Source organism: Biomphalaria glabrata, chromosome 2, assembly GCF_947242115.1.
Source record: "Biomphalaria glabrata chromosome 2, xgBioGlab47.1, whole genome shotgun sequence".
Classification (NCBI taxonomy): Eukaryota; Metazoa; Mollusca; class Gastropoda; family Planorbidae; genus Biomphalaria; species Biomphalaria glabrata.
This window is the reverse complement of record NC_074712.1, coordinates 58,656,609-58,668,714: the sequence shown is the minus strand read 5'-3', so window position 1 is coordinate 58,668,714 and position 12,106 is coordinate 58,656,609. Positions and strand designations below refer to the sequence as shown.

The 12,106-nt window shown below is 38.2% G+C and overlaps 1 protein-coding gene across 4 annotated transcripts in view; it reads left to right on the top strand.

The window, feature by feature from the left end:
- Nucleotides 1-12,106, top strand: part of LOC106063799 (gastric triacylglycerol lipase-like) — a 38,263-nt gene that overhangs the window by 14,223 nt on the left and 11,934 nt on the right. The window contains exons 1-4 of one of the 4 annotated variants that reach the window (XM_013224445.2): nucleotides 8,154-8,249; nucleotides 9,743-9,869; nucleotides 10,282-10,399; nucleotides 11,803-12,001. In XM_013224445.2, the coding sequence (XP_013079899.2) occupies nucleotides 9,774-9,869; nucleotides 10,282-10,399; nucleotides 11,803-12,001 (413 nt within the window). In that variant the 5' untranslated portion in view covers nucleotides 8,154-8,249; nucleotides 9,743-9,773. Of the gene's footprint in view, nucleotides 1-1,191; nucleotides 1,264-3,693; nucleotides 4,039-8,153; nucleotides 8,250-8,396; nucleotides 8,645-9,742; nucleotides 9,870-10,281; nucleotides 10,400-11,802; nucleotides 12,002-12,106 lie in introns of those variants that run through there. The other 3 variants (XM_013224444.2, XM_056021675.1, XM_056021676.1) reach the window with 3 other exon arrangements.

The following is a 12,106-nucleotide window of genomic DNA, read 5'->3' as shown; positions in this document are numbered from 1 at the left end:
AAAGCTAGGGACCTATCTGATAAAGTAAGAGGTCTGATAAAGCTAGGGACCTGCCTGATACAGTGAGAGGTCTGATAAAGCTAGGGACCTGCCTGATAAAGTAAGAGGTCTGATAAAGCTAGGGACCTGCCTGATAAAATAAGAGGTCTGATAAAGCTAGGGACCTATCTGATAAAGTATGAGGTCTGATAAAGCTAGGGACCTATCTGATAAAGTGAGAGGTCTGATAAAGTTAGAGACCTATCTGATAAAGTGAGAGGTCTGATAAAGCTAGGGACCTATCTTATGAAGTAAGAGGTCTGATAAAGCTAGGGACCTATCTGATAAAGTGAGAGGTCTGATAAAGTTAGAGACCTATCTGATAAAGTGAGAGGTCTGATAAAGTTAGAGACCTATCTGATAAAGTGAGAGGTCTGATAAAGCTAGGGACCTATCTGATAAAGTGAGAGGTCTGATAAAGTTAGAGACCTATCTGATAAAGTGAGAGGTCTGATAAAGCTAGGGACCTATCTGATAAAGTGAGAGGTCTGATAAAGTTAGAGACCTATCTGATAAAGTGAGAGGTCTGATAAAGTTAGAGACCTATCTGATAAAGTGAGAGGTCTGATAAAGTTAGAGACCTATCTGATAAAGTGAGAGGTCTGATAAAGCTAGGGACCTATCTGATAAAGTTAGAGGTCTGATAAAGCTAGGGACCTATCTGATAAAGTAAGAGGTCTGATAAAGCTAGGGACCTGCCTGATACAGTGAGAGGTCTGATAAAGCTAGGGACCTATCTGATAAAGTAAGAGGTCTGATAAAGTTAGAGACCTATCTGATAAAGTAAGAGGTCTGATAAAGCTAGGGACCTGCCTGATAAAGTAAGAGGTCTGATAAAGCTAGGGACCTATCTGATAAAGTGAGAGGTCTGATAAAGCTAGGGACCTATCTGATAAAGTGAGAGGTCTGATAAAGCTAGGGACCTATCTGATAAAGTGAGAGGTCTGATAAAGCAAGGGACCTATCTGATAAAGTGAGAGGTCTGATAAAGATGGAAGTCTGATAAAGTCTTAGCAATTTTCCAATCTCTAGCTGTTAACATTTCTTAAAGTTTCCTCTAGCCAATGTTACACTTTCTCACTGATTACACCACAAGATTATTGCACAAAACCTAAAAGCCATGCACTAAAATATGTATATTTGTTATTTCAGGCCATAAATTCCATGAAGTTCCAGCATTTTGATTATGGCTCAACCAAAGAAAACCTGAAACATTATGGACAGGTTGGAGTTTTTACCCTTAACATAAAAGTCTTTCTGTTGCATTCTCTCTTTGTGCGTTTTTTTTTTTGTCTTCCCTAATTAACAATCTACAGTTAATTTGTTCTCTTTCTCTTTTTTTTAAATATTATTCTCCAATGCATAAAATTAAAAACTTAAACAAGAATTACTTTTAACATTTGTTAAGAAACATTTTTATTCTATTTTCTTTTTTTCCTTTTCAACTATTTTACAAGTTTCCTTATTTTTCTGTTATTTCATCCTTTGACGATGAGGACAATGATACACTTGTCTTTCACCCGTTGTCCGAACATCAACATGCAAGAAAGATTATTTGTTATTCTAAGAAATCTTATTGTTGTACTAAAGCTGTAGTGCCAGCATTTAATCAAATTATGTTTGATTTAAGAGTACACATGAACAGTCTTTAGACTTTTGAATCTATAAAACATTTATTAAAAGCCAAATTTATTTACAACCTTGTATCTCGGTGAACAAACTGGCAAGTTTTGTCAGGCGTAAATTACTCATTATAGATCTCGCTGTATAGTTCTTGACTGGTAGTATGTTGGAGTAGCTGCCTGGCCGTGTGGTTTGCGCTTTTGGCCATAATCTCAGGGCCGGCCCTAGCATTTGCGGGGCCCTATGCGAAACGGATCGCGCGGGGCCTAGTCTGGGTAGGGATAAGCATAATGTCAAAATAATTTTTTTTTGAATTAGAAAATAGGCCTACTTTCGTCTTTGCAATACATTTTTATCAAATGAAAGCTCGCAATGCCACTTTTTATTTATTGGCACCCCAAAATGTCAATTTCGTCTATTCTTCAGGAGATTTGAATAAATTCAAAAAAAAAAAATCAGGACTTTATCGTATATTTTGCCTTTTCATGAGATTTCCTGGAGGCCCTGGAAAATCAGGAGGTCGCGAAAACCCTGTTATTTTATATACGTTATAATGGTTTAATTTAATAATGTACACTTGGAATTAGCGCGGGGCCTATGAAAGCGCGGGGCCCACTGCGACCGCATAGGCTGCAGTGGCCTAAGGCCTGCCCTGCATAACCTTAATAGTAACGGGTTAAAACGCCGTCAAGAAAAGTATATTTATGATGTATGATGTAAGTAATAAGTTTCCCTGGTGTCCTGTAGAATGTTTGGTCTTCATCTGTCGACCATCTTTCCTGTAAGTAATAGGTTTCCCTGGTGTCCTGTAGAATGTTTGGTCTTCATCTGTCGACCGTCTTTCCTGTAAGTAATAGGTTTCCCTGGTGTCCTGTAGGATGTTTGGTCTTCATCTGTCGACCGTCTTTCCTCCATTCAGCTCTGTCTGTTGCCTTCACTAGAACCTCTTTCAATGACATGCCAGTCTATTCTTTCATGTTGTCTTCCCATCGCTTTCTCTGCCTCTTCTTCTTTCACCTGATACTGTTACATGAAGGAAAGGAAGGTCTTTGCGAGTCATGAGGACTCGTGATATGGCCATATAGCTAAATTTTGACAGCTGGGAGTAGGTCGTCCTGATCCTGTTTCGAATTCATTTCCTCATTTGGGCTAGGATGGGAAAAAAATTCAATTTTGAATCCAAACCATGTCCAACAAAAGTCCGATACAATTCTAATATTGAATGTACTAAAAGTTGAACAAAAACATCAACTACTTTCAATTTTAATTCATCGGCTTTTGTTTTTAGCTTTTAGTTTCGTAATGTCTGTCTGTCCGTTTGCCTTTTTGTGTTTAGATTTTTAAAAAGGGAAAAACCTCTTAAAATCACATTTCACCATTGCCTGTATCGTTCCAAAATAAAAGATCGTCGACATCTGATCTTAGGAGATCCAAAGTAGAGGTAGAAAAAAAAGTATTTTTAAAGAGACAAGATGGGTCACTGAGAAAAACTTAAATTTACAAATAAATGATTACCAAGGCTTTAACCCAAAACGCAAGAGAAGTATTTGTATACAAGAGTTATGACATTGTAACGCTCATACAACTGGTGAGGTGCTCAATAAACTACGTGCATAATGTGCTGGCTCTGACAACATTGACTTAACTTAATAGCATGCTTTAGTCTCCTAAAGGATGTTACGTGCGTTTGACAATCAGTTCCTGATATATTTGTTTCCAAAAAAAAACTTCTTTCACATTAAGATCCTATATGAAGGTGTGGCGCCAGGTTTTACCATGGCGTCCCTTTCTTCGTATTGGTCTTCATGTCATTGCTATCCTTGGGACTCGCAATTCCTTCTGTCGGATGACATGTCCCTCATGCGACGCTCAGTCAAAGCCTCATATAATCATTTCAACATAACACATTTATTTGGCTTTCAAGTTTTAATTTTCACGACAGATATATTTGAGTATAAATTTTTTAAACTAATTAATAGCTTATATTTAAAATATCGATTTACAAACAACATATTTTATTTTTATTTTCAGCGATCTCCACCATTATATGATCCGAGAAAGGTCAAAGTTCCAGTTGCTATTTTTAGAGGCGATAATGATTGGCTGGCGGACCCAACAGATATAAAATGGCTGCTTCCTCAGCTGAACGTTTCGCATGACGTAAATATACCACATTACGGACATCTGGATTTCATCTGGGCATATGATGCACCGACCTATATTTATAACACTATACTTCAAATAATTTTTTGAAGTAATCAAAGCTTCAATTATTTACCTACCTTTCTACGCGAAAATTACGAGATCTACATTCAAAATTGTACCAGGCGAAAATGTTATTCAACTGCTGTCATTAAAATACATAATTAAATAATTTTTTAGTCTTATGTTACTTTCTATTTTGTAAACGTCTCTATTTATAGAGTTAATTATTTTATGAACCTAAGCTTTATGTTTAATCATGTCTCTGCAACTATGAGAGAGCCATGATATAGAATGAATGTCTACGGTACATTTTAAAAAAAAAGTAGACGATTGTAGTGTTTTACTGGGTAAATCAGTGTTTCTCAAACTTACCAGTGGAGCCCCCCCCCCCCTTTTTTAAAAAAAAAGGAAAAATTATTCCCTCCCATCTAAGCCAGCTGGGAACTCGGAGAAGTGCTGTAGGATCCGACAGGGTTTTAATAGTGTAATGACTAGAAAAAGAAACGTACATATATCTATCATATGATCCTGATTTTTCGGTTTTAGAAAAAAGTGTAGATATTTTAAATCACTGGATAGTGATGTAGCAAGTTTTCTGGAGGAGCGCTGTAAACTCATACAGCGGGGTCCGAGGCTCGACACCCGACTCGAGCTGAGTTGTGTTTACTGAGTGTAAATGACGTTGAATGGTGTAACGTTACAGAATGCGAATGTCGTGGAATGCTGGGTTCTTGCTTCCTGGAGTACTCTTGACACGTGACAAGACAAATACTATAAACTGACTTAAGTCCGTTTCAGCAGACAAATATAAAGTTTATTTTACTACAATAATAATAATACTGCACTCCTTGTTAGTGCTACAAGTCAAGAAATAAACAATCCTATCTGCATAACAGCGGTATCAAATGTATCCAATATATGTTAGTTACAAATCACGTCCGCATCTCAGCGGGTAACACTGTAATAATAATACATATCTCAAAAGAAGCACTGGTAACAACTGCCCACAAGTTACTTTCTAACTGAATTTAGTAGACTTTTCAATGTCTCTAATGTCCGTTCCGCACCCAAAATATAATAGACTGCCTCGTACAGAGGATAACGCTTGACTTGACCACCTGGTCCAAAGTATACCACTTGAGTTAACTGACTTGACTGAACTCAAAGTCAACTTTATTCATTCTACTTCCTGTTTTCTACATCAGGAATTCCACGTGTCTTTTAACATCTTAACATGACGTGAATATTAAATTATGCAATGTCAACTGAGACTGTGACACTGAGCTCCTAAAGGCAGCATGGAAAACCTACTCCCAGATACCCCCTCCTCCCCCCCACCGGTCCACACATGAGATTGGACCACAGCGCTCTGAGCTTGCTATAATCATGAAAGTAGTGCTCTATAACAGCCATAATTTATTTATTTATGTTTTATTTTAATGTTATTTTACGTTATTTTAATATTAAAACATGGACTGATAATTACAATAAAATGAGCCCCCCCCCCCTCCTCCTTGTTTTGAAAAAGAAAAGTACTGGCTAAGCGCCTCCTCCTTCTTTGGCTAGGACGCCGCGCCCTCTTGGTAGGACACAAGTGGGGGGCGCCTCAGAATTTGAGAAACGCTGGGGTAAATGCGAAAAAATATCCCGGAGATATTCGCTCGATTTCATGTGTTCATAATGTGAGAAATTTCTCATTGTGAAACAAAATTATGAAAGATGGAAATGGGGTCAAGTTTATTTTAACTTCCAGCTCATTCGATATTGCTTAGCCCCTGTTTACGTTGAGACGAGCGTAGATGGCAGAAAGAGGACGGAGTGCTGCTTCAAGTGCATATACTTCCGCTGTGGGAAGAGACCCAAAAATGTACGGAGCTATAGAAAAGGGAAGTTGTTTTCAAATTAGAGAAAAAGTTCCCCCTTTCAGACCTTGTGATCTATAGTGCAGATGATGTAAAGGTCATCTGTTTCTGTGGCCTACGGTTAACAAGGGTGTCATGTGGCCAGCACAACGACCAACCGCCTTTACTTTTCCCTAACTAATGTCAGGTACCCATTAGAGCTGGGTGGACTCAGAGGCGCCCGAAGATCCCGAAATTAAAAATCCCAGTCTTCACCAGGATTCGAACCCCGGTCCCTGGTTCGGAAGCCACCGCGCCTCCCTCAAATTAGAAAAAGTAGTGCGTTAAATGCGATATGAAAATAGGGGACTGCGCCTACCAAGGCTCGAAACAGTGACCCTGGAAACAGCAATCCGTACTGCAAAGTAAGTTTAACCTGTAGTCTAGACCATCGGAATGTCCAAAAAAACAAACAAACAATAACATTCTTCTGGTTCAGAGTCATTCACCCTTATGCAAATGACCACCCCCAGTGCTCAATGGTCACATGCCCCAGCTTGCCCCCGATTTCGCCACACTTCTGTTCACTAACAGTTTCCACACAGCCGACACAGACAACCGTTAGGCATGTATGAGACAAACAATGGCACTACCTAAGTGTGTATCTGTCATTGTGGCACGCGGACAACAGAAATACACTACATTGACTACATTATAGAAGCTTCAGTAGGAGCTAAAAGATAGTGGGGATTTTCGAAGTTCAGCTAAACAATGTCAAGGACGCTAACTGTTGCCAACTAAATATAAAAAGAAAAAAGAATTGAGCTGTGAGTTCAACAATATCTCAATGCGTGTCAGTTAATTTTTAATATTAACCCTTCTAGGTCAATATTAGGCCAACCGTTTGTTCGCAGCCATTTTGTTTTAAAATCAGTTTAAAATCGAAGACTGAAAGTCTATTTGCTTCTTTCTTATTAAAATCATTTTGTACTACAAGCCGAGGAGCTAAAAAAATGAAGAAAAAAAAAATTATGATGTACATTTTAAAAAGCAAAGCCTATCAACGTCTGCTTTATCTTGCTCACCGGATAGACCAAAAAGTTAGGCCCCACTTGTAGCGTGCTCGGACTAAGTCAATAAAGCTACGAGTTTACCAGTAAATATAGCTTGCTTTTAGATATACGTATTTTCATACATAAATGGATCATTATTAAAGCTTTCGAAAATTGTAAGGGGCCATCACCTACTTAACATCCGGCCCTGCATATGCCAATGTTGTTTGTGTTCGCATCTGTATTGTTTTAGTAATAATGCTGAGGAGGTCGTCAAACTGAATCTCCATTCGTTTGGACCAATAAAATTATCTTATCTTCATAATCTGGACATCACATAGCGGATGCAATGCAGTGATCATCCTGCTGTTTTGAAGCAATTCCGACCAGATACGTCAAAAATACTTTTCTAAAAGACAAACATTTAAGAATGACCTTTTTTTTATTGTAAAAATATTACATTTAATTTTATTTGGGGTTACATTTTTTTTAAACTCCTTGGCTTATTTATCAAGACTATGGCGGTCAGTGCAGTGGTTATACGACCGTCAAAATCAATACAGTCTAATTAAAAGTCATTGGAAATCCATTTAGGATGTGCACTATTTAGTTTTATAAGCACGTTTGATACCAGCACTTATGACCAGACTCAGTTTAATCCCGAAACACTATTGGCCTACTCTCTCTCTCTTCTCTTTTAATTAAAGCTTCAAAACGAAGCCATGGATATGTACAGAAACTAGATACAAAATATGAGACATGGCACCTAACAAATAGCCTAGAGATTTACTAGCTCCTGATGTGTAATGAAGACCTATCAGCGTCCAAGTGATGTTGATCTTCTAGGGAACTAGTGATGTTGATCTTCTAGAGAACTAGTGATGTTGATCTTCTAGGGAACTAGTGATGTTGATCTTCTAGCGTTCTAGTGATGTTGATCTTCTAGGGAACTAGTGATGTTGATCTTCTAGCGTTCTAGTGATGTTGATCTTCTAGGGAACAAGTGATGTCCCATCTCTCACTATTGCTAGCACTAAGAGACAATTAAAACCCATGTTTCAAGACCAACAATGATACATGTATATCTTTTAGCAGACGATCTGGGCCAGATTTAATCTTGGATGTGTGTATGTGTGTGTATGTAAATCAAATTGAACTGTGTACTTCATAACTTAAACTCTCTTAAGAAAATGAGAGGACTCTTTATGCTCGGTCTCGAAAGCAGAAGTAACGACGAAAAACCTTTCCGTCAGCTCCAGACACCCATCCTGGTGATCAGGGTCTCAAGAGGACACTTTCGATGTATCTAGAACGTGCTACATGTGAAAACCAGATAATTATCGATCTATCATCTCAGTACTATGAAGGCCTGAGAAAAATTCTTGACCTAGCCACAGACCTATATAAATGTCTGTGATACCCAGCCATTCATTTTCTTACACTGACATACATTCGTCAGACTATGCCACCATGGGAGGGCAAAACTAAAGTGAGAATAATTGGTGACCTGCATCTAATATAAAGGAACTAAGGGTTAGGCTCTGATAGTGTCCGATATAAATTTTATAATTGAGGGTGGGGGGGTATGAAGATTGGTAAATGAGAAAGGAGAGGGAGAGAGGTAAAGAGGGGGGGTTGACTCTCAACGAAAATGTTTATTAGAAAACGTGAAAACAGAAATTATTTGAACAGTTCGTAGTATTGGAACCTTGACCTTTGGTAGTATCGGAACCTTGACCTGTGATTGCTTTTTTTTTTTGTTTAATGTGCTAAAAGATAGTCGTTTATTAAAATTGTCAGCACAGTCCAACAGATAAAGTGTGTGTGTAGTTTCAAGAATTTCAATGGATTGTTACATGGTTTGACAAAGAGGATTATTTTAAGGTGAAGTCAATTCAAAGGGAGTATATTACGTCTGGTTTACTTGGGAAGAATGTATATATTGAAATGTCAATGACTAGTGAAAGCCTCTTCTGCTCAGTCGTTCTCTAACATACTGGAACATGTAGGCAGAAAGCTGCTAAAATAAGTTCGGACCTTGTTTTTTTTTTTTTTTTGACGTAGTATACTTGTGTATTAGAAAACATGACTTTAGTATATACTCGGTCTATTGTCAAGTACAATACGATGAGATTATGAACTTCTTTATTCTGGTAAGGGATATTTTCATGAAAACTTAGCCATGTGATCTTTGTATGCGTCTAAGTTTTGATCAAAGAAGTAGCAAGGGCCTAGAGAAGAAATACATCATCATCTCATCTGTTTCTTGACTAACGTCGTAGAGGTGCGCTACTAACTCCCCAGTTATCCCGGACGGCAGCTGTTCTCAGCAGGATGTCCAGAGAGATGTCGGTCCATTCTTTTATTATCCAGCCAGCTTTCCATCGGATGACCCTTTCTTCGTTCTCCCTCCACTTTACCTTGAAGGATGGCTTTAGACAGTGAGTCGTGTCATAATATGAGCGAACCATCTTAGTTTTTGTCTCTTCACAGTATTAAGATGTATTCAATACTTGCCAGCCAGAGTGTTGGCTGTAACAGTAGGGACTCTTATCTTCTTCATTTCCTGGTATCTGATACCCAGCATTCTTTTGTAGTATTTTCTCTCAAAGGCTTGAAGTCTTCTTTCAGCCTCAGGGTTCAGTGACCAACTTTCACATTATTATAGCAGGCCTACATAGTAGTATTTATTTTAATTACGCGTAGATTCGGGAGATTGTTTCTGCTTGCTTATCCCTAGCACTGGCAGAACTCGACATGTAGAAACGGCCTTTCAATGAGGTAACTTAGTAATTTCTATTATTAGAATGTTATACAAGACATACGATTACCGCCCTTGTTTTAAAATCAGAAATATTTTTAAAGAGGCACCAGTATACGAGCTCGCCAGGTTTTTTTTTTTTTTTTTTTTAGTTCGCTGTACCACGTGGCTCTGGCCCCATACACATACATTGCAATAAATGTTTCCTTTTTTTAAACTAGATTCTTGTTACCCTACTAAAGCAAAGGCAAGATGGCTTCAATTTGGATGCTCTGTCTAATGGTGTCAATGTCAAGTCAAGTCACTTTGTCAGATGTCAGTGTAGATCCCGAGGTGTTTATGAAGGCGGTAAGTACAGAGACGTTAGTTAGCGTACACACTGGTTATGGAGTCTATTAGTATTACCGTCACGCAACAAAGCACATGTGTGTAAGCCACGAGAATAGGTGGGGGAAAAAAGTCAATGAACTAATTACCGACAATTAACGTTATTTAGAAAATAGTGGTTACAGAAAAGAAAACGTGATCTTACAACATATAGTAACAGTGGCGGCTATTTAGACCTAACATCAGAGATGATTTAGATTCTAGAGAGAACTGTTACACGTGTAACGTTTGACATGTGGGGTAGGGGTGAATTGCGGTATGTGCGGTATGTGTTGTGTGTAAGGCTCGTGTGTAACGTATGAGATGTGTGGTGAGTAGGTCTAGGTCTAGTGTGTAACCTGTATAACTCATGTTTGATTGTTCTCTCACACAGACTGAACTCATCACCAGTAAAGGATTCCCTTGTGAGAACTATTACATCACTACAGAAGACGGGTACATTCTCAATACATTACGTATACCACATGGGCGGCACAATGGGGATCGAAAAGGTGGGTGCAAACTGTATGTTTAAACTAAACACCTGTTACAATAACAACAATAGTTATTTTGTTTCAGTTTGGATCAAGTTAATGGTATGCTATAATTTCGCTGTATTGCCTTCATACATCAACTTCCATTTAATCCTATTCTTTCCACTTAGTCTGTTGGACAGTAGAGGTACAACACATGATCCGACAGCTTTCTCTCTCTATTCCTCTCTGTCTTTCGCCTGGATTAAAGTCTTAAAGTCTCTTCCATAGACAGAGGTTTTCCTCCTATCGCATCCTCTGTCTGCCTTTCCTTCTTTTTTCTGGTTCTGTTCCCTGCAGGAAAGTCATTGCGAGGCCTGTGTAATCTTGTGATGTGGCTATACAGTGTGAGCTTTCGTTTTGTTTACAGAGGTCAGAAGGTCATCATGGGGCCCTTAGTGATCCTGTTTCGGAGTTTCAAATTTTTCATGCGGTCTTTATTTGTATACCTTGAATCCTTTTGTAAAATCTCAATTTCATGACCACAAAAAAAGATAACTTTTTTTAGGTTTATTTTCGCATTTCTACGGCTGGCAAAAAACGTCGCGATTAAAAAATGTAAGCTATTAGCATGTTCGGAGTAAGTAAATACAGCTCCGGATTTACGACAGTGAGTCTACTAAGGGCCTTACCTTCCACAAACTTAAAAAATATACACTTTTTAAAACTAAAATATGCAAATAAATATTTTTCAAAAGGAAAGTGAGATTAAATTAACAGGAGCTGTTTTTTTTTTTTCTAAAATATAGCATACTTTTAGATACAAGTATTTTCATTCATAAGTGTATCTTTATTAAAACTTTCAAAAAAAATGTATAGGCCTCCAAGTAATAAAAAAAAATTAAAAAGATCTTATAATGCAAGAGAAAAATGGAGGCGACAGTTGATATAACTTATAAATAAACCTGTAGTTTAATTGCTCGTTAATATAATTTATCAGAAATGAATAATTGATCGAATGTGTGCTTCTACATTTCTTTATAACTTTTGAACGTCATAGCAGAAGTGTGTTCATTTAAAAAAAAAAGATATGTTCAAACCGGTTATGCTACAGAAATGTGTCATTTTGTTTCAAGATCGTTGAAAGTCTAGTTTTAGACCAGTTTCTATAGTCTTCCTATAGACTTCTTGTCCAAACTTCTAGCAGAAATGAAAGAGGGAGGGGGGAGGTCTTAAGGGGGCTTGCTGAAAGGGGGCAGGGAGTTCGAGGCTGAGACCTTTGTGAAGCCTATACCACAGTACCAGACATTCAGTTTGACAGAGTAAAGGTCATCATTCAATATATTAAACTACAGATAATTTGCTTAGCGTGCCAATTAAAACTAAAGTTGAGTGACTATAGTCTCGACGTACTGCTCTCTGACTTATCACGATACTTGCAGGCCCGAGGCCGGTTGTAGTTCTACAGCATGGACTGATGGGCAGCTGTTCCAACTACCTGGACAACCTTGTAAACCAAAGCCTGGCCTACATCCTGGCGGACGCCGGGGCTGATGTCTGGCTAGGCAACAGTCGTGGCACTATCTACTCAACTAACCATACACACCTGAATCCGAAGAAAAAAGAGTTTTGGCAATTCAGGTGAGAATTTGTTAAAACTTCTAGAAGTTACACAAGGGGGAATAACTGTAACGTTTTTATAATGGAGGTAATTTTATAGTTCAGTGAGTCGAAGCAATATCTGTC